This window comes from Sparus aurata, chromosome 9, assembly GCF_900880675.1.
Source record: "Sparus aurata chromosome 9, fSpaAur1.1, whole genome shotgun sequence".
Classification (NCBI taxonomy): domain Eukaryota; kingdom Metazoa; phylum Chordata; class Actinopteri; order Spariformes; family Sparidae; genus Sparus; species Sparus aurata.
Genome location: NC_044195.1, coordinates 25,464,409 through 25,486,559, shown reverse-complemented (window position 1 = coordinate 25,486,559; position 22,151 = coordinate 25,464,409). Strand labels below are relative to the sequence as shown.

Below are 22,151 nucleotides of genomic sequence, written 5' to 3'. Positions count from 1 at the left end.
GTCTCATATCATGATAACAATGTGATAACGATATTTCGCCCAGCCCTAAATAACTGATTGAAAGGCCACTTTTCCTCTACATCCATTTTCTTCATTAAGACATCGATATCAAATCTGCATCATTTCAGTTTTCAGGGCTGAGGACTCCAACACCCACCGTCACCTGACCGAGTTTGTTGGTCTGGATATTGAGATGGCCTTCAGCTACCATTACCACGAAGTGATCGAGTCCATCACCGACACCATGGTGCAGATCTTCAAGGGCCTGAGAGACAAGTGAGATTAACATTCATCCAGTCAAGCTTTTTTGGGACTTATCTTGATATTTGTTACGCTCAAACTTTCTGTGAGGTAAAGGTGGCCAAAAGTTGACTCATACCACAGAGGCTCAAGTTCTGTTTTCCTGCATCTCTCAAGCAGTGAATTTTGACAGGATCAATTTTAGGGTAGAAAAATTCAGCGCAGGGCAGAAAGTTAAAATATAGTATTTACAAGCAAAGCCATTTCTGCTGTTTTCAGCCGTGAATATTAAGCACCGTCAGCCGCTGCTGTGGGCGCTGTTGAAAGTCAGTGACTTCCACTCACTCTGCCTGCAAGAAAATGTTCTGATGTGGCTTTATTGCCTCTTAGTGGTGTGAATCAGCACTGCAGGTGAATAGAGCTGTTGCAGCAGAATGATTGGATAGAAGTCGGCAGTGGTTAACGCTCTTTACAAGCATGGAAAGCTCATTTTTTCTGGCTACAGCAGTAGTTTTTGGCATTCACAGCTTGATATAGATGTATTTTTCTCACCAGTGTGAGCTCAGCTCTCATACAGGCTGCATAAATGATAGATCTTAAAACTAGTAATTGTCTTCACAGCTTGTTTACTGACCTCAAGCAGTACAGGCCGAACTGCGTGCGAAACAGTCCAAGGTTGTAAAAGCCCCAATTTCATCATTAATTCTGATTATTATGACACAGAAGTCTACTTCCTATTATACTCAGCGCCAGTCTACTTACGTAAACCAAAGAGAATTGGCAAAGGTGAGCTTCTGTGCTCTAATGGAACTAATTCTTTTCTTTTTTTTTTAAGCAGTTGTTGTGATGAAAAAGGGAAATTTAGGGAGACTTGGGTGATGAGGTGATGAGCATTTATTAAGAAGGGTAGAAGGGGCTTTTTATGGGACAGACTGTGTCATGTAAAAAAAACCCTAACACAAGACAAGACACACAAGACAATAAACTAAATGTCTTGGAGAGGCACTGTTCCAAAGAAGGGTCATATTAGGTTTCATGCCAGACTAGGCGCAGTTGACTGGTTTTACACTTACACTGTAAATGTCAGTGGTCACAAGTTGAAAACAAACAACACCAAGTTCCTCTTTCTCACTGCGGTTTGACTGATGGGCATTTGTTCTCATGACTTTCCAGACTGTCCTCCCATTACGTCAATCATTTAGCATGTGCGTTTGAGTTCACTTCAGGCAAAGATGACTTTGCTTTTTGTGGATATCTGTTTGTTCTCACCACATGTTCAACAATTTATCTTTCTTCTTTGCACACAGCTGTTTTCAGGGGATGTGTGAGATAATGTATCTGTTTGTGGTTATGTAATATTAATAACCGTTAATTGACGATGTTGAAAGAGAAAACTTTTGTTTTTCTTGCCGTTCCCAGCGCTCGGTTAGCCTCCAGCTAACATATTTGGATGTGTTAAAGTTAGTAATTTTGTTGAGAAAGCTGGTATTATTAGCATGCCCTATTACGTTATGATATTGTTGGGCATCAAGTAAAATTACATAGATATAGATATAGCCAATCTTCTGATGGGCTTGTTTGCTTATGTAGGTCAAATAGAGTCATCAGTATTAAATTGGACTGTTTCATAAACAGCTGACCGGTCTTTGAAAAGATAAAACCTGATACTGTACTACACAGTTATCAATAAATTCTTCCATTAGGTGTTTTTCACCCCGTTTTCTCGCCCTGCTTTGTTCTATTTATAAGAACAGAGCATGTGAGCCAGAAGAGACGATGTCTGAAATTCAAATACGGTACAAAACTGTAAGAAACTGTTTGAATACTAAAATGTTCTCCTGCAGTTACTGACCAGTGTGTGGCTTTGACCCTGGTCAGGTTAACTACTAAAGGCACAATTATCTGGTACTTGACTCGGTGTGGGTAGGAATCCTGAACCCTGCCTAGTTGGTTTTAATGTGTGTGTTTGTGTTTGTGTGTGTGTGTGTGCATGTGTGCGCGTCAGCTTCCAGACAGAGATCCAGACGGTGAACAAGCAGTTCCCCAGCGAGCCTTTCAAATTCCTGGAGCCCACTCTGAGGCTGGAGTACACCGAGGGCGTGGCCATGCTGCGCGAGGCGGGGGTGGAGATGGGTGACGAGGACGACCTCAGGTCAGAGCACCTCGCACGCACTGTGTCTCACACCCCACTCATTCTGTCAGCATTTATTTCTGCTTTTATCAAACGAAATCATCTGATGTGTGTTCAGAGAGAGGAAGTGAAACATCGGCAGACTTTTGATGGTCACATAACACTTTTGTTTGTACTGTTCCTTTTAACTATATACAGTAGAGTTTAGAAATGCAAAGAAGTAGTTTTTGGTCAGGCTGTTTGTCATATTGTGTAAAACCACTCAAAGAGAATTAGATATCTAATGATATAAACAAACAATGTGACAGTAATATAAAGTTATAAGTCTTAAAGCGAATACCTCTTTGTTTTTTTCTGTAGCACCCCCAATGAAAAACTGCTTGGCCGTCTTGTCAAGGAAAAGGTACGTTCAACTGTGTTTCATTAATTCAAAGCTCCGATAGATTTAGGGGAATCTATCGACAGAACTGAAGTCAGGGTTTCGTAAAGATGCTGGAAATCCTTGATGAGGCTTGAATATAAGTGTGTGTTTTTTTGTTAGGCGACGAAAAGGGCTTTGATGTTGAAATTCTAACGGCATTACTGTCGTGGTAAATTGCTATCTGACGAAAAAGTTTGCTTCTGTGGAAAAGATTTGAATCATCGAGTTTGCCAAACATGTGTTTATAACACAGTATACCACAAGACTTCTTTCATGCTTAGGACCTGGAAAACTTGTTGAAATGTTGAAGTAGAAGTGCTGGAGGTGGGCCAGGTGTGGGAACCTCGTTAAATAAAATAAAGATAATAAGGATTTCGTTAGTTTATTATCACCTTGAACTAAGAATCTGTGATAACGATGCATAAGAATGAGCCTTTTTAAGTGACTATTAAAAATTGTCACATGCAAATTTTAAAGTAATTAAACAGCACGATGGGCTGCAGCATTTGAATCGGCACTTATCAGCTGTCAGCCTTCATCAGAGTGCTCCAAAAATTCAAAGTCAAAGATAACACCTGAGCCACAGTGAGCACCTTCAGATTTTTACACTTGGCGCGTCTCTAAGTGTAGTTAAAATGATAAAGCTGACGGTTCATTTACAACTTCTCAGAGCCTTCGTTATCACTGCATATAATAAAAACTTCTGAGCAGTGTTGCCAAAGCTAGAAACGTCATTAGTCTCTTTTTTTTTTAAAAAAGACGATTGACTGTTTTGCATCTACTTTTGTTTTGTTCCTCAGTATGACACTGACTTCTATGTGCTGGATAAGTACCCACTGGCTGTTAGACCCTTCTACACCATGCCGGATCCAAACGACCTCGTAAGTCTCTCTCATTAACTCATACACGCACGCTACATAGTAATAAATGAGCAGTAACAAATGTTCTGTAAATGTTTGCAAATGAGTTTTGTGGTTGACCTCTGGTTAAACCTGCGCTGAGGCCAGAGAGCAGCTGTCCATGAGCCAAGGACTCTTCAGCCTTCTGTCCTTTGCCGGATTGACTGGCTGATAAACGCCACAGAGGATTTTGTTGGGCTAGTGAAGCTCCCTGCAGTGTGGTCATGATGAATTTAGAAAGTATTAGTAACATTTTTATAGCATCATTACCAGGGTCCCAGAAAAGCCACCATGCTGCTAATTTGTGTGTTTTTTCTAGTTGAGAATCTTGCCTGCATGACAAACCCATTATTTGGATTTGGATCAGTTCAGCTGTTAAATACGTTTGCCATGCCATACCATGATTTGGGTTGTATCTTGAGTTTTTGCAGTCCTGCTTTGATCCAGACTGTAGCACTGTCAACTTGTAGTCCTTCTTTTAACTTTCATAACTCTATCTTTCTGTCTTTAGGATTTGTCAGCAGGATTCTTGACCTCACAAGTGACATTTCTTTTTTTTTCTCCCTATCATCTAGAAATACTCCAACTCATACGACATGTTCATGAGGGGTGAGGAGATCCTGTCTGGAGCTCAGAGAATCCACGACGCTCAGCTGCTGACCGAGCGGGCCACCCATCACCAGATCGGTAAGAGTATAGAGTGAACACACAGTAAGCTGTGTTAAATTGGTATTGGTATCAGACATTTAATGATTTCTGTCTCCCTCTGTTGGTGACTAGTTTGAATTACAACACAAGGAAATATGTTCAGGTGGTCTGTTTATGTTGCTGAAAGGAAGCATAAAGGCATCACAAGTTTTTCACAGCTGAACATATTTGTTTGTTATTCTTCAGATCTGGAGAAGATCAAGTCGTACATCGACTCCTTCCGGTATGGAGCTCCCCCACACGGCGGTGGAGGCATTGGTAAGGAACCCACAGCAGACTTGTTTTCTTTTACTGACCAGAGTAAACTGTTTTAAAAGGGTAGCATCCCACAACAATGTATGTGAAAGGGTAAGTACAGGGGCTGGAAATCCTCAAAAAGTTTAATCTGGTGTTTTCAAGGTGCTTGGATTTTGGATAAACGACATAAATTCTAACTGCATTTCTTTCATGGTAATTGTTTTATATTGACTCAGCCGTGTAAAATAGGATGCCAAGTCTACAAACAGACATATAACAGATTTTGTAAAATGAAACGTTTTTGTTTCTTCCACCCATCTGTAGAATGTTGGGATGTTAATGATTAATCAGGAATCGATTAATCTATGTTAAGAATTTAACAGAGAGTCAGAGATGGCCAGAAATGACAAAAAACATCTCGTTAGAAATTACAAATACTTATGAATATATCAAAATACTGGTATGAGAACACGCATTTATTTAGAATACAAGTAGTTTTTTGAAAAATACAAAAAGACTTTCTACACAAACTGATATTATTAGATTTTAGCCATTTAATAGGCTCAATGTTGGTTGGATTTGTCAGGTTTTGTTTAATAATGACAGACAGAAGCTCCGTACTTAGTCATTCTTTTGCTTTATTCAGTTGATCATTCAAGTTACTTGGTGTTTACTTCTAAACACTATCAGTTAATTTAACTCATCATGTAGCTAAAAAATCATATTATCATCATAGTAATGATATTTTCGACTCCTACTGCAGCCTGCTCTGACTTTGCATCAAACATGGATCATGTCTAACCCTAATTATTAACCAATAATTGAGTGTTAAGGCAGCCAACTATTAAAAATGTATGCATAAAGTTCCCGTGTAAAATGCTATTATGACACATGCTATCGGGTGTTTATAGCACAGTAACAACTGATTTAATGTGATGAAGTGAACTTATCATTTTGATCATTTACCACAGGTGTAAGTAGCTGGAAAAGCTTTAAACATGCCTGGTGTGAAATGTTTCCAGGTGTTTTAAAGGTTTTTAATTGCAAACATTAAGATCCGTTCATTGACTTTGATTTATTGTCCCTCCCAGGCCTGGAGAGAGTCTGCATGCTGTACCTGGGCCTCCATAACGTGCGTCAGACCTCCATGTTCCCACGCGACCCCAAGCGCCTGACACCTTGAACCTTCAACCTACACGGACGAACCCAGTCATCACTGGATTAACACACACATTTTGGTGATGGGGAACAATACTAATCCACAATCCAGAGGAAGGGAGAAGGGTAGAGGAACTAGTGCCACCCTGTGACTCTTAACGTGCCACTTTGATTAACCAATAAGACAAGAGAATGCAAGGTAGTAGGGTGTACTTTATTGATTGGTGTACGTAGTTGTCTTACAGCAACAAATAACAAACGCATAAAAGAGAAAGAGAAGTTGGCCAGCGGTGTAAGGAAGTTGCTGTAAAACTGCAGAGACTTAATCCATCATTTAATTGACGAGTCAGTGTTTGTCTAAGTTCTTTTCTATGGAGATGTTATAAAACTACCTTAATACAGTTCTGAGTCGCTCCTTTATACCAGCACTGACTAAGGACTAATGGTTGCTGTCTATAACTGTAACTCCAGGTGTTTTGTATGTCATTAGGGAACTAAAGACAAAAAATAAACATTCAAAAACAATTAACTTGGTCCCCATGTTTGAATGATTTGTGTGTCTCTTACTAATAAGGTTTGATAGAAGTAATCATTCACAGCGTTCTAACCCTCTAATGGATACGTAAAGCATGCATGAGTTACTAAAATATTACTTGCTGAAACAAAAGACAAAATATGAAACAACTTTACAAAGGGCAACGCTTTAGTTTCTGTCATCATTCACAGTTGTTCTAACTTTATTCACTGCCCTTCCTCTACCTAGTGCAAGAATAAATCAAAGTGCTCAAGTGTTACTGGTGTAAAAAATAAACTTATATATGGTTAAATGAACCATCAGGTTGTTCCATCACCAGCTAGCAATGTTGGAATTGACACACGTGTGCATGTAGCATTATCTTTCATGTAACAAAAATACAATATCATGAAAGTACAAACTTGTAGCTGTGCTTTAACCAGGGAGCTTATTCATTAGCAGCTCCACTGATTTGAAGGATGAAGAGGAAGATGTGAACAATGTCTATGTAGAGAGAGAGTGCTCCGTAGACGTACTCCTCCGGGCTGATGGCCAACTCCCGATTGCCAATAAGAAGCTGGGTGTTGTATACTAAAAACTAAAACACAGAGCAAAGTTCGGTCGTCAGAAACAGAAAAAACATTGTCTGCTTTTATCGCCTTTGACTGGAGATCACAACATCTGGACCAAATATAATTGCCTATTAGCACACTAGCATTTGCTTATCAGCATGGGACAGTACAGACTGATCGACACAATCACCAGAGATGTTACGAATCATTTTGAGGTCCCGAATTCCTTGGCAACACACCAAATACTTGTTGAGATATTTCACACAAACCCAAAGAAAATGTAAACCTCCAGGGTGAACTGACAAAAAGGAACAGTTCACCCAGAAATGAAAATTAATTTGTTATTTTGTCCCTAGTGTGGAAGGGAAGTCAGGTGAAGTTTCATAGTCCACAAAACATTTTTGGAGCTTCACAGAAAAACAACGTTGTGGCATTCTCCTAAACAACTGAAGTAGATGGGACTTTTTTTAAAGGTGCTCTGGTTTTAGGAAAGAAAAGCAAGAACTTTTTTTATGCCTGGCCACCAAATAAACAAACTTTCTTTGTTTTGTGAGATGTTTTGTCTACTTGAATACCTGACACATGAGAATATAATGACTACACTTTCATTTCTTGGTGGACTTATCTTTTAGTTCCAGTAATATTTTACTGGATAAGTTAGAATAGTGGCCTACTAGTGTTGCCAGTCTGAGGATCACCAAAGTTAGTTGGGATGCATCCTCTGGGAACAATGAATATCTACAAAATGTCACAGCAGTCAAACAGATGGTTTGATGATAACTGGTCCAAATACTTGTACACAGTGACATTGCCATTCCTAGAGCTGTGCACAAATATCATAATTTAATGGCGAAACTGCAGTGAAATGTATTAATCATGTTCAATATCCCTAGAGAATGAACCCTCTCCACGTTGAACACTCTGGATACATTTATCAGTAGATTACTGAGCAACTTCATGGTCTCAGGGGTGGTTTGCACCAACATCAAAGCTGATGGATTTTAAAGCTTCAGAATTGGCTAATTGTCAGCGTGTTATTAGGTCTTGTGAACAACTGTTGTGTATTTCGGGAAGTAAGGATCTTTATGCACATGGTTATTCAACAACCTTGTAATACCAAGCTCAAATGCACTCCTCTTATCCAGGTTAGTAGACTCACCAGAGTGTAAACGATGGCTCCAATTGCGGCGTAGAGCATATGCAGCCAGGGGACCTGTTGATTGATAAAAGAGAGGCCTCTGAGTGTGAACTCAGTCGAACAGATACAACCTACCGAGCTGCTACTCCTCGCACAGAGAAACGCCAGCAGAGGGAATAAATTAAAGAATTTGAGCAAGCTGTCCTCACGTATTGGAAGGAGAGCACGATGGCCGTAACAATCCCAACGATCATGAGTAAAACAGCGGCAATACAGAGAAATCCCCCGCAGGAGGTGAAGTCCACCTGTGATGAGAAACAAGTCATTAACAGGATGAAAGTGAAGTCGGTATGCTTTAAGCCACATGAAAGAGCAGTGGAGATCATTTGAAAGGGGATCAGAATTAGGTTAAAATAAAAAAATAAACTGAGGATGGATGTGACCAAAAAAATGTAACCGATTCATCTCGAGTTGCATCAGACAGACACGTTGGATTCACGTCTTATCCCAAAATGTCATAAATATTTAAAGGAACTCAGTGCCCCATTGTAATGTGAGACAAAGGCGTTCTTTTACACACTGACAACAAAGACATCCTCTGACAAGCCACGGGCTGCTGAGCTACAGAGAGACACACTCTACGTCTCCATCCATCTACCTTGGTTTGGAAGCAGAAGACTGTGACAGCTACACACACTACCCCTGTTATTCCCATGGCGATGAAGATTGCTTTTGTTTCATAATAGCTGTGAAAGAGACGGACATGGTGATTAAGACCACAAAAAACACATAAACTACCACAGGGTGTAATACACCATTAGTGTTGTGTTTGTGTGATGTCAGGGCCGTCACAATATCAAATCTTCACTACGCGACTGTCGTGGTCTCAAGACTTCAAGACAACGATATTATCACGAAATAAGACAACTATAATGCAATCGGTCAAAATTATCTTTAAAGGGGCATTATGTAGTTTTAGAGAAGAAATGTCAACTTAGAAATGTAATATCTACAATATCAATGAGGTAATGACACAAACTCAGAAATATTTATTTTTTCCATAACTGAATAAACCAAAAAAAGACAAGGTCCCCAGAACACTGTCGGAAGCTAGAAATGTGGCAGGGTCCGCCACATATAAACGTAAGTAGTAAAACAGAAAGAAGTTGTGTTGTCCTTTAAGGTCAGTTTGTTTATTTAGTTAATGGAGGCATGAAAACAAAGAGAGTTTGTTTATTTACTGGAGTAAGAAACAGTAAATGAAGACCTTCACCTTTAAAGTCAAGCTACTTAATCTACTTTTGGGGTAGTGTAATCTAGAAGATCATCACATGATTACATTTCCTCTGAGAACAGCTAGTTTATTCAGTTATGGAAAAAAATGTATATTTCTGAGTTTGTATTATTACCCCATCCAAGATTATGACTACATAGTGATCCTTTAACACAATGTCAGTATTTCATTTTTAAATATCACGACAATATTTTGTATATCGCGACGCCCCTTATATATGTGGTGTGTTGCCAAAACCTGAGCCAAAAAAAACAAACCTCGAAATCGTTCCACACATGTAAGACAAGGCGAGAGTCTGCAAGATAGCAAAAAAAAATTTGTCATAAATAAGTGTCCAAATACAATGTTCTTAATTATGCCATATGGATCTGGTGCTCCATTAACGACATTGGCTTCCTGCCCAGCAATAACAATACTTACAAATACTCCCAGCAGCACGAGATTCCATGGGAAGCGCCTCCTGAACACAAATTGTGATGAATATTTAAAATGTAAACAGACAGCTCATGAATATTTAAATGACACATAACATTAAATGTGGTGAAACTTTTCTCTAACTTAGTCACATGGGCCGAGGGGCCATGCTCACCTTGGCTCTTTGCAGCAGACGAGAATGCAGTAAACCACAAAATAAACCACCCTATGGAGAGATAAGTCACTAATAATCGTTACTGTATATAACATAGCTATTATCCTTATAGCTGATTATGCAGATTTGCTCTTTACATGTTCTTTTTATTAATCTAATTGCAATACAAATATGCTATTGTTTCTAGAGTGTGACTCACAACGATGCCCAGTAGATGCCAGGGTATCTGATGACAAACAGCCTCACTGGGTCACTATGAAAGCACAGACACAAGGGATCACTTCAGGAGTGGATGGTGTCTCGCCCTTGATTGGGTACACCAAGCGGCGGGATGAAATATTAGACTGGAATGATGAACTTACACAAATGTAAAGACGGCAACAACTGAAAAGGTGACGGCAAGCTGCGCAGCTAAAATTAAGTAAACCTGCCCACAAACACAAAAGCGAGAAAAAGAAAACAGATTTCAGTGGCTGTAGATGGTATTCACAGTCATTAGCACTCTGAGCAGGAAAAACACACACAATAGGAAGCCTAACCTTTCTAATGAAGGCATGCCGGATGGATGTGCTCTCCCACTGGGTGCTCAGAAAATCCTCCATCTCTCCTGCAGAAATGAGAACAGCAAAGTGGTCATTTACTCTTATCTAACCAAAATATAATTCAGGATATGGTGCAATGAATCCCTGTATGTTTCCTCAGAACCTGGGTTGGTTGCAGGCACTCCGGCAGACAGAGTTGGTATTGTGGTCGGCAGCCCTGTCGGAGAGAAGCCAGGGGCTGCCCACATCCCAGCACGCGGGTAGACACCCTCCTGGCCCCAGTAGCCAGGCGGGCCGGGGCACATGCCAGGACTCGGGGTGTAAGATGGAGGTGGCGGAAGAGGGGAGCCATGTTGTGGCTGGTGGGGCCAATTCCCATACTTAGGATGGTGCAGAGCTTCCTCATACGGTGGAGGATTATCAATTTTAGACGTCATGCTCTTGCCGGACCACCTTGAAGAGAAGATATGTGGTGAGCCGCTAAATTAGACTTGTACATGTAGTGGTGTGACACATGTAGTGTAACTCATATATTGTACTTTGTGCTCACTACATATATTTTACTACTTTAGTTAGTTTAGTTCATCAGAGCCAAAGAGTGCATTATGAATAATATTTGTATACATAATTTGTATTATTATTATGATTATTTATGATTATTTATTTTGACAATCAGACTTCAAAGAAAAAAAAATATTCTGATAATCAAGCAAATGCTGTATACAGTATTTACATACATATAAATATATGTATAAATTAGTTTCACTACTTAACTTCAATACTTAATAGCAGATACTTTTACACAAGGACTAGTTGTATGGGTGACTTTCATTTTTACCAAGGTAGCCTACTATTTTAACATGATATCTTTACTTATTTTAATTATTTATTTAAGGTCAAGCCAAAAAGAGACAAGACTGAGAAGTTGAAACAAGAAGACAAAAAACAAATGCAAGACACAAAATGTCACCATGAATAAATTCAAAAAAGAAATTGAAAGTAATTTTTAAAAAGTCTACTTGACATAAAAGCAGTTAAATAAAAATGTAAAATAGCACTAAAAAGAATACATCACATGAGAGGAATTACATACAGATAAAATGGAATGATAGAAAGAATAAAAGGGTAGAAAGGCTAAAAAGTGTGAACACATATTACATAACCGCCAACTATGTCTGGTCAGTATGTTACAAACAGTTATGTGACTCATTAGTATGTGTCTTACATACCTTATATATCTTTTCATTGTCTCAATATGAATAAATAAAATGTTGTTAATATATTTTGGAACAAAAACTATAACACAATTAAAAACCACCAGGTAACAAAGGTGACAATATCAAGTTATGTCTTCACTGTCTGCTGCAAGTAATTATGTCCATGTACTTGTGGCAAATAAGACACTGTATAAAATAACCTCATCATACTAGAAACTTCTATGAGAACAATTGCACAAATAAGACCCTGGATGCTCATTATAGTCTTAACTGAAAATATTACTTTCAACAACAACAACACAAAAAAACACGATCAAGAAAACAAAAGAAGAAATGTCACTTACCTGGTGGCTTTAGCCTAAGATGGGAGCCCTGTGTCCTTCAGTCCTTTCTCTCCTTGGGGGTTTGCGGACTTGCACCAGGGGAGGATGTCATCTCTGTAACAGGATATGTTCAGTGAAACTCACACTGGCACTGTCTTAGAGAGCGGGGAGACTCCACTTCTTTAAGCTCATATTTAAAATGATATAAATAAGATTTTTTTAAAAACAAAACAAAACAAAAAAACAGGCTTGTGTGAACATTTGTCCTACAAACATGAATTAGCTAGTAGGTTAACACTACTTCCAAGATAAGTTATTTTCTTTTTTTGAGTAGCTATCTGATAATGTGTTTTTTTTGTTTTGTTTTGTTTTTCCAAAGGCCTATAATATGTTTCCTTTAAGGTGACCCACAGCCTTCTGTGTGTTGTCTCATTTTGAGCCTCAGTCTAATATTATTCAATGTCCCACCAGGAACGCTGGGCGTCGCTAAATTATTCAGAAGTCGACTGAAGGCAGGCTCGAATCCAATATTGACGCCATATACAAATAATTAATTGAGGCGGGATTCATTTGTATGGATAGAGTGGGTATTATTGGACTAGATCCTCGAAAATATAACTTTTAAATACGAATGGTGTTTCGCAGCCTTGAAATTAATTTGAATGGGAATAAATTCGATCTTAGATTAATGTCTCAAACCGCACGAAGTAACAATAAGCACATAAAAAAAACGTCATTTTTTTTTTTCGTTAAAGTTTCTGGTACAGGTAGACTTCTTTTTAACACATAAATGATACGTTTCTTTAAGCACAATATCAATTTTCACAAACAAGCATGTCTTAACAATTAATACCACCTTTTTTAAATAATATATTTAAACCATATAATTATTCATTAACATACATGATAAAAAATAAAATTAGTAAAAAAAAAACAAAACATTTTTATATCCCTCCTCTCCTCGCTTCCGGGTTTGACGTGAGATTTAACACGTCATTACGTTCTGCTCAGAGAGGCTATGGCGCTTCCTGACTGGATGTTAACGCTTGTTGCCACCGCATCCTTCTTGTCTTTCGTGTATTTATGTGTTCGCTACAGACGGACAGGACAAGCGTTTTGGGGCAGATTCCTGAGTAAAATAATGGCCCGCACGGAGAAGCCGTTGTTCCGAATCGCGTGAGTATAAAATGGCCTCCCGTTATCAAAAACAAGATGTTGTGGTCAGCGCGGTGATTCTTGTTAGCGTAGCTTAGCAACAGCTAGCCAGTGCGGCCGTCCTCACCAAACTGCCTTCAAATATGTTATAAATTGCAGTTGTTTTGCCAGTCTCCAAACGGACTTCCCCCGAAGCTGTAGTCATGAACATTTCCCGGACTTATAAAAGCCACTGCTCTATTCGGCGTACATGCAAACTAGAAATGTCAGCTCATTTGTTTGTTTTAGGAGACGTTGTTGTGACATGTAAAGCAACCAATTGTAACGTTAGATGTTGAAACTGTTCGATAATTAGTTCTGCATGGTGGAACATTTTTGCCGAATCTAAAAATGGCTCCACACTCTCTATTTTAACTAATGTTGCCACTAAGTATTTATTATATTTCACTTGAGTAGGCGTGACCCGCCAGTACTATGAAAGATGGTGACTACAGTGTGGGTTTAGCACTATCAGACCAGTGTGTCCTATCCGTTTGAACTATTTTCTAGGTACACACTGTACACAAGGACCAGGCTCGGCTACATGTACTACAAGAGGCAGATGAGGAAAGCCCGGGAACATTACCCTGCTGGACACTCCACAGCTCAGCCCATGGAGATCAATGGTACGTCTGGGTTTTTACAGTTGACTGTCTGTAAACAGTGGTGCAACATGTAATTTGGTTATTGTGGTAAGTACTGAGTGCCATCCACAAAAACAAAAAGGCCCTGTTGGTAGGGCTGAACAGTGCATGCTGTTGCAGGTTCTGCAGGATGTGCAAATGCTATAATTTTAAGACATCAGGTTCAGGTTACAGTAATTGAAGCCATGGATGGTTTGCATTTGAAGACAAGACATCCATCTCAACGCTGCCAATAGAAAAACACGATACAACTTGATAAAAGTACCCCTGGCTCCATCAATCAATACCTAACAAAGAAAACACAATTTCAAAAAACAAAGAATTAAAGTGAACAGCCACAAGAGTAAATAAAGATCGCTTTTTGGTTGCTATCAGACAACCTTTGAAGATCTGTTGATCGTAATCCACTGACAGCCGTCTTTGTTTAAATTAAAGTGTCTGATCTCGTGGTAACCAGATTCCCATCTTGCCGTCAGACCGATATTATTAGATTGGAAGCAAACACCAGCCCCAACTTGTTCTGCCCTCGTGAAAAACGTTAGGCACCACCAGCATTGGGGGGGAAAAAAATGAAATCCTGATTGAGAGATTGTGAAGACACATTTTGTCGAATCTGGTAATCCTTGTCTCAATACACTTAAATGTTGTCTGTATTGGGTCTGAGTTTACAATAATTAATTGTATTACGTAATAGTTTACAATGTAAGACACACACACACCTGTAAAATGATTTCTTAAATAGATTAAATAATACATTATTTTATTTATTTTTTAATATATATTTCTTATTTTATTTAACTTTTTGGCATTTTCAATGTGTATACTATTTTCAGATTAGAGGTGCACTATGTAGTTTTGGGGAAGAAATTTTAGTCAAAAGAGAAAGCCTGAACAAACAAACTAACATTTTCATGACTTAAACAAAGTGATCTTAAAGGACAACGCAGTTTCATACCATTTTTTATGTTGTTTATATATGGCGGACCCTGTCACCTCTCTTGCTTCAAACAGTGTTCTGGGGACTCTATTTTCCTATGAGAACAGCTTGTTTATTCAGTATTCAGTAGTTCTGAATCTGTGTTGTCACCTCATTAGTATAGTAAATATTAAAATTCTGAGTTTTGATTTCTTCTCCAAAACTACACAGACGCCTTCCAAGCACAAGTACTAAACCCCACTAAAAAGAGTTGCAGAAAAAAAAGATTTTCAAACCAAACATATGCATTTAAAAAAGCATTTCTTCTAATGCATCTTTGCAAATGTTGCAATGACTCATTCATCTGAGTTAGCTGCTGGAACAAAGATCTTTTTATACCCGTTTGTGCAACACCATGGGTTTGTAAACATCATTATTATTTGTATATATCAATACTACATGTCTTCTTCTACTATTCTAAATGAAAAGGTTAAAAATTCAGTTACTTATTCATGACTCTTTCTCTGCCCACAGGTATCAAAATAATTCCCATCTCAGTTCTGTCTGACAATTACAGCTACCTTGTAATAGACACAGCCTCCAGTGTTGCAGTTGTTGTAGACCCCGCCGACCCGCAAACAGTTCAGGTAAATGCCTCCTCTGTCAGTTGTGTGTATAATATCTAGAAATCACTGAAAGGCCTTCTTTGTGTTCTGTTCACTACAGCTTAAGCTATTGATTTTCAATAGCTGTGATTGTAGTGAATGAGCTTGTTTTTGTAAATGCATTCTCAGCAGCATCCATTACAAGCACACAAGTAAAATGACTAATGCAGCTCAATGGGCTGTTGAAGAAAATGCTGTTGTGTGTTGTTTTAAATGGTGATGGAGTGTTTTAACAGCACTTGTAATATTTCAGGCGGTCCTTGAGCAAGAGGGAGTGGCGTTAGAGGCAATTCTGTGTACACATAAGCATTGGTGAGTGATGTATTTTTATTTGTTCACATTGTTTCAATGCTTGGTTGGTTTTTTTATGCATAAAGTTCACCATCCAGGCTTAAATTTGAAAGGGGAATATGTAATTTAAAAAAGGCTTAGTCTAGTTTGAAGGCCAAAACAAATGCGCAATTTTCTATCTTGTCCTCAATACTGACCAGCCTCTGCTTTCTGTTCCATTTACAGGGATCACAGTGGGGGCAACAAAGGGTTGAAAAGGCTTCACAGCTCATGCAGAGTTTATGGAAATGCAGCTGATAACATTCCTGGCCTCACACAGTAAGTTCTGCCTCGTACAGTATAGCACACCGCTTCCCACAGAGTCAGTCCAACTGTATTGAGTTCTGTGTTGATCCCTCTGTCAGCACTCGTAGCAGCTGACTTCACAGTAAATTATCATGGTATGTATTACTGCTCTGTTATGGCTGGAGGGCTTGTGGCCCAAGAATCGAGGTCATCCCAAGCTAGACCACATCCAAACTGCAGGAATGGATTGTGTTTTCCAAAATGAAGAAAATGTGTTGTTTACGATTTTCTTTAGGTCTGCAGGTACATTTTAATATCAAATTTAATTTTAAGCTCTAAGTTTAGCACTTGTGAATGTCCCTCTCCCCTTATTAACTGGCTGTTCTGGATTTACTCTTTCTGGTAGGACTGTTACATCAGAGCTGCTACATTGGCCACAAATGTTCAAGTTTCCTTTTTGTTTTGATTGTGTAACACATGCACATCACACAAACGTCAAAAACTATAAATCGTACATTCTCCTAATGGTACTTTCTTTTCTTTGTACACAGCCCACTTTCCCACAAGGACTCGGTAACGGTCGGACGTATGCACTTTAAGGCCCTCTTCACACCCGGACACACAGTCGGCCACATGATCTACCTCCTGGATGGCCGGGCGGTCGACACCCCCTCCAGCCTCTTCTCTGGTGACCTGGTGTTCCTCTCAGGATGTGGTGAGTTAGGGCGGGATCCAGGGAGATAATCACATAAAAATTAAGTTTCGGTCTGAAAGCAAAATTTGCTTTTATGAAAAACACGTAAAATACAAAACGACAGAGATTTCAGCTACATTTGGAGACAATGAATGAACTTTTTGCTTATGCTGAGCTAAATGGGCATCATCATGCCCTCAATATCAACGGTGAAAAGAAACGCCTTAACATTATGCGGAGATTAACTGCAAGGAATTTAATGATATGAAGTCTACAAGTCTCTAAGAAGTCATAAAAATTCAAATGAAAACGTTTTTTCAAATTAAAATTCTATCAAAATATATCTTAAATATGAATACTGGAGTTTTTATTGTTTTGTTCATTATGCAATGCAAGCATGTTTTGTGGTCTTTGGTGTACTGCAGAACAGTTAGTAGCACAATAGCATACAGTGCATAGAGCACATACCACTGCTTTATCAAGTTTCCAAGTGATTTAATGTTTGTAAACTCCTTCATGCTACACAAACATAGAACTTACATACACAGTGATTTATATACGTATGTACCAAACACACAGTGCATTTTTTATTTTTTTTTATTTGAAAATCTGCATCGGGGAAGATCTAAACAGCAGCAACAAGATTGTCGACCAAGATGGTCGGCATCTTCACATTAATAGTTCGACATCTGGGAAACCCTGTCCATCCACCTTGACAGTGTCTGTGTCTGGCCCTCTAAACGCAGAATCAACAACTTCTAAAATGTGATACCCTATTTTGAACTAAGAAATCTATGAGTTGAGTAAAACAGGTTCTTGCTTTTTTCAGGGAGGATGTTTGAAGGCAACTCCACAACAATGCTGTCATCTCTGGACACAGTCGCCTCCTTAAGTGATGATACTCTGTTGTGGCCTGGTAAGAAAGATCTTCTTAAGTGGGGTACACACTACAGGATAATCGGGGCGATTTTTGTCCCGATTTCCCCCTTACGATCAAAGCCAGCAAAGGCCCGATTATCTGATGTGTGCAAAGGACATCGTGTCTGATTTTCCTGTAGTGTGGGGTGTGTTAAGAGTGATTTTGTCCAGTCAGATCCTCTTGGAAGGCGTCGGAAGGAGAGATCGTAAATAATGAACATGTTTAATATTTGCGACTAGAAATCCTGTAGTGTGTGGGGTGTTCCGAGCGGAGCCGAGCACGCACAGCGTGTGATGTCACGTGTACCGTACCAACAGCCAATCAAGACGCGAGCTGCGCCTTTTATTTACCTGTTGCCATGGTTACCCGCAGTACCGGGGGCCAGAGCGCACAGCGCTGCTCTCAAAGCTATCTGTAATACTTGTGACAATTTTTACTCACCTCCAACTCACGCTGTAACGCATACAGCCCACACTCTCGCCGTCTCCATGACTTTTTCAGCCAGTAATAGGCCTAAAACAACCACCACTGCATCTTCCGGTTCGTCCGCCATGGTTGTTTACACTGAAGTCACGTTTGACCACGCAAGATTTGTAATATTGAGCGTGAAGAACCTGATACTCTGCTGAAGAATCGGTTAGTGTGTGGTGTGCACTACGGAGAACACCACACACTATAAGATCAGCAGAGAGAGATCTTGTGCGATCTGTCTTTTGTTATCATCAAGTGTGTGGTCTCTTAATCTGTGAAGGTTTGAAAAATCCTGTAGTGTGTACCCGCCATTAGTCGTCAGAGACGAGTACGTCAGTGTTGGTGTGATGTGGTTTTGTGACTGCACTTTGGCACACATACTGCAGCACAAATGCACTTTCTTATTATTAATTTTTTTTTAACAAACTTTTATAAAGTGTTGTACGGGGACTTCTATGGAGTGTAAGATACAGAGTGCTTTGATGTATGTGTGGGCCTGATTTTTAATTTCGTGTCCACTGGCTATCCCTCAGGTCATGAGTATGCAGAGGACAACCTGCTGTTTGCTGCTGAGGTTGAGCCACGCAACACTGCCAGGGAAAACAAATATCAGTGGGTGCTGCAGCAGCGAGGCCAGAAGCTGTGCACGGTGAGAATGATACATCCCCATTGTTATGCCTCTGTAGCACGCCATCCCAAAAAGGATTCATGTTGTCCAGAATCTGGGAAGAAAGGCTTATCACCCTCCTACAGTGTACGTGTCGCCACTGCTCGCTCTCCTCTCCCAGCCTCGCAAGTCGAGTCACATCCCTAATACAGTTTGCAGAGGAGCAAAGGTCCACTGTTGAGAGAAGTGGCTATCCAGAATTTAGATGAGTTTTTATCTGCCATCTGTACAGCACGGCACTTTCCTACCCAAACTCATTAAATGATCAACTGCATTATTTTGTCTGCGTACGGCTGGTCTGATTCATGACCATGAACACTTCATTTTGGGATAAACTTTTAAGCCGATGTCAGAGGCAGTGTCTTACACATTATTAAATCTTAAGCACCTGACTTAAAATCAAGTCATTCCAGATATGACTGAGTTGTTGTATTTCTAGACTTAAGCTTTACTTGCTGATATTTGATGGCACATATGTGCACTATGACTACTCGGTGACAGGCCTTTTGCGTAAAAGACATTTTGACTTGTAGTATGAAAAAGACGTGTTGTTAATAACAAACAGTGGCTCTGTTCTATTCAATCGCGCCAGTAAGCCATGAGAGTGATTCAGCATGTTCAGTTCCAGGACCCAGAAACGGAAGCAGCTGAATGGAAGTCGGCCATCATTCATTTTATTATTTACACATGTGTCTGCTGTCAAGCAGGGTAGAATCTAGAGAAGTCTTCAGTGATATTTAACTATAGTGGTTCATCTGGCCTGCTGTGATACTACCTCAGCCTTGGCTTTTTTGACAGTTCTACCAATGCTAGATATCCATTAACTACATATTTGAATTTGCCTTATGGGTTGCTCAAAGAGCTGAAATTCCTTCTAACTCTTAAAAGCATTGTTCTAGCTGCTTTTCACCTCTTTAATCCAGGGTTAGTCATCTGGACTGGAAATTACTGTGGATAATGTTCAACTAAATGCATAATGGAAAGGTTTTGCAACAGTTTGTTTGGGGTCAGAGATGCAGAAGTACAAAGCTGTGCTGGGTTAAGTTTTCAGGGAATCTCTTGTACCCTCGACTCTTTTCAGCAAATGAAAGAATGCCATATGAGTCATTGTGGCCGCTAGAGAGAGACTCTTGCACATCAATTTTGAGGAGGGCTGCTTTTTGAAATGCCTTTTTTCTTTTCAGAGTCCCTCCACCATCGGGGAAGAGAGGCAGTATAATCCTTTCCTGCGCAGCAACACTCCAGAGCTCCATCTGGCCCTGGGCCTCCAGCAGTTCCAGGATGAAGACTGGACCCAGTTCAGGGCTCGGGTATTGGAGGAGCTGCGAAAACGCAAAGACCTCTACAACAGGAGATAGTCTTGGAAACAAGAGGAGTTAGCTCATGAACAGTGGTTCAGAAGCAGTGATCTGCAGCAGTGGTACTGTATCAAAGGCTAAATCTTATCATAGAGACCAGTGTTGTCAGTTTAAAGGGGCATTAAGTAATTTTTGACCTTTTATCTACCACTAGAAACATGAGTCACATTGTCATTAATACACGATGCTAATTGATAAGCCCATTACCTCTCCACATACATATGTTATTCTAATGTTGTGTTCGTAGACAGGACCATGCTCATTTTCTTTCCTCTCTAACATAGAGACTTAAACAGTAACATAGGTTTGCATGAGTAGCATTCTGTTTTTATACTGTAGGTAGGTACAAGCAGATTTTGGACTGTCGTGTGTGTGTGAAACACAGGGTGGTAACAGGTTTGCACACGACATGGATAATTTAGCGTGTAAGGTACTGTGTTTTGTACTGCACAGCCTGGTGTGTTTTTCAGGCAACACATTATTTTGATAGCCTTTGAGACTGGCTGTATTTGGTATGCTGGTTCCACTTTTACAGTGCTGCTGAAGAGTAATTAACTTCTCTATGGAAGATGTGATTTTTGGAGTATTTGATATTGTTTGATGTTGTGATATTATTTTCAGCAATAAGGGTACGGTGAATTTAACAAATCACAAACACTATTTGCTGTAGGTACTCTCCTTTTAATTACAGCACAATGTATGAAAAGAAAAATGAGTTTACACGAGACTTCCATGTGAATTTTTGCTGAATCTTGGAGCCAATTTAGTTTTGATTTAAAAGAGACCAATGTGACCGGGCTACTAGCCTGTTTTGTTTTCTAGGGCTGCACAATTGATCGAAATACAGTCGAAATCGCAATATGGCTAAGTGCAATATCTGAAACGCAAGAAGCTGCAATTTCTTTTGATAAAGGTGAGATGTATGACAACACAGCTTTATAACGAAATACTGTAGTGCTGCAAATCCCCAGATGCAAGAAAACATGTTTGTTTGCTACAGATCCCAACGAAGGTTACATCATGATTTTAATTGTTTGTTTTTTTTGTGTGAAAAATTAAAATTATGATGCAAAATATAAATTCATCATTCCAACTAATCATGTATCATATCGTCATAATCACGATATGATTTTGTTTTTTGGATCAAGTCATGCAGCCTTGGTTAGCAACAAGAATTGATTTGAATCCGACAGCCCTTCTTTGTGCCTCTCAGCAAATGATTTTGCTGAGCTCATTGCCCATGTATAGCGTTGTATTGTGTTGCACTTTGTGAACAACAGCATTTGTGAAGGATTTGTTGCATTGTGATGTATGAAACATGACTGAGTGGCTGTTGAAGGGACGTTTTCTTTTGTTTTAGCCTGTAGAATTACTCATAACTGCCAACAGTTATAATGAAGATAATACAGTGTGCAGGGTGATGTTGAATGGAGTAAACTGTAGCCATACACTATGAGTTCTGGCTTCTGTCGGAAATGTGATATTTAAGATGAGTGAGGAATACATTTAAATTTTCTTTCTAATATGAGAACACAGTGTTACCCTGACTGTTGTTCTCGCTTTAAATTTTCAGAGGAAATGTTTTTATAGCCAAATTTGAAATCTATGGAAAGCAAAATTGTGCATATTTTTAATATATTTGAGGATTTGTTATACTGTGACAATACAATGGACGAGAATGATTTCAGTATAATAAACTGTCTTCTTCCCATGCGCATTTGTATATTTCAGTGGTTTTCTTTTGTATGTGTTTTGATAAAGGGTGCGTAATGGCAGCCTCTGTTTAGGTGGAGATGGGCGAGAATGCAAAGAACGAAACCTTTTTAAACTTTAGTGGCGATGTGAACGCTCCTCAGATTCTTCCGCAGCTCCTACAGAGGGGCTCGTACCAAAGCACCTTGTCCCCTGGTGATTGTTGACTAAAATGTTATTCTGTTTGTTTGATGCAGATTTTTCGCGTCTCATTTGCATTTGTTTGAGTTATGAATACCTCCACATGGGAGGCTGTTTTACTTCAGGTTACGTTTTAATGAGGAAAATATGAAAGTAAACTGCTTCATTAGA

At 39.4% G+C, this 22,151-nt stretch overlaps 3 protein-coding genes across 4 annotated transcripts in view; 2 read left to right on the top strand and 1 right to left on the bottom strand.

Moving 5' to 3' along the window:
* The window catches only part of dars1 (aspartyl-tRNA synthetase 1), a 40,306-nt gene extending 33,987 nt beyond the window's left edge, over positions 1–6,319 (top strand). The window contains exons 12-18 of the mRNA XM_030427295.1: positions 129–276; positions 2,246–2,392; positions 2,732–2,774; positions 3,593–3,673; positions 4,267–4,378; positions 4,586–4,657; positions 5,728–6,319. Of these exons, the coding sequence (XP_030283155.1) occupies positions 129–276; positions 2,246–2,392; positions 2,732–2,774; positions 3,593–3,673; positions 4,267–4,378; positions 4,586–4,657; positions 5,728–5,819 (695 nt within the window). The 3' untranslated portion in view covers positions 5,820–6,319. The remainder of the gene's footprint in view (positions 1–128; positions 277–2,245; positions 2,393–2,731; positions 2,775–3,592; positions 3,674–4,266; positions 4,379–4,585; positions 4,658–5,727) is intronic.
* LOC115587466 (protein lifeguard 3-like) lies at positions 5,988–12,442 on the bottom strand. Of its 2 annotated transcripts, XM_030427298.1 has the most exons (12): positions 12,005–12,442; positions 10,607–10,896; positions 10,441–10,508; positions 10,264–10,328; positions 10,101–10,154; positions 9,902–9,952; positions 9,733–9,772; positions 9,570–9,607; positions 8,677–8,764; positions 8,228–8,323; positions 8,040–8,093; positions 5,988–6,906 (listed from the first exon to the last, which is right to left on the bottom strand). In XM_030427298.1, the coding sequence occupies exons 2-12, from the start codon at positions 10,878–10,880 to the stop codon at positions 6,757–6,759; spliced, it is 978 nt and encodes a 325-aa protein (XP_030283158.1). In that variant the 5' UTR covers positions 10,881–10,896; positions 12,005–12,442; the 3' UTR covers positions 5,988–6,756. The 2 variants fall into 2 exon arrangements, with proteins under 2 accessions (XP_030283158.1, XP_030283159.1); XM_030427299.1 differs by lacking the exon at positions 12,005–12,442 and having other exon boundaries at positions 10,607–11,046.
* Positions 12,443–12,964: 522 nt separating this feature from the next.
* Positions 12,965–22,151, top strand: pnkd (PNKD metallo-beta-lactamase domain containing). Its single transcript, XM_030427296.1, has 9 exons — positions 12,965–13,159; positions 13,688–13,803; positions 15,272–15,384; positions 15,656–15,714; positions 15,919–16,011; positions 16,530–16,693; positions 17,502–17,588; positions 18,596–18,711; positions 19,914–22,151. Exons 1-9 carry the CDS (start codon positions 13,002–13,004, stop codon positions 20,085–20,087), a joined length of 1,080 nt encoding a protein of 359 aa, XP_030283156.1. The 5' UTR covers positions 12,965–13,001; the 3' UTR covers positions 20,088–22,151.

Coding starts and splice junctions, on each gene's coding strand:
- LOC115587466 (XM_030427298.1), bottom strand. CDS start 10,880: ATGACGTCTAAAATTGATAATCCTCCACCGTATGAGGAAGCTCTGCAC. Junction 10,329..10,440: donor GGCATGCCTTCATTAGAAAG/GTTAGGCTTCCT, acceptor GTTTGTGGGCAG/GTTTACTTAATTTTAGCTGC. Junction 6,907..8,039: donor GAGCCATCGTTTACACTCTG/GTGAGTCTACTA, acceptor TCTGTGTTTTAG/TTTTTAGTATACAACACCCA.
- pnkd (XM_030427296.1), top strand. CDS start 13,002: ATGGCGCTTCCTGACTGGATGTTAACGCTTGTTGCCACCGCATCCTTC. Junction 15,715..15,918: donor CTGTGTACACATAAGCATTG/GTGAGTGATGTA, acceptor TTCCATTTACAG/GGATCACAGTGGGGGCAACA. Junction 16,012..16,529: donor AACATTCCTGGCCTCACACA/GTAAGTTCTGCC, acceptor CTTTGTACACAG/CCCACTTTCCCACAAGGACT.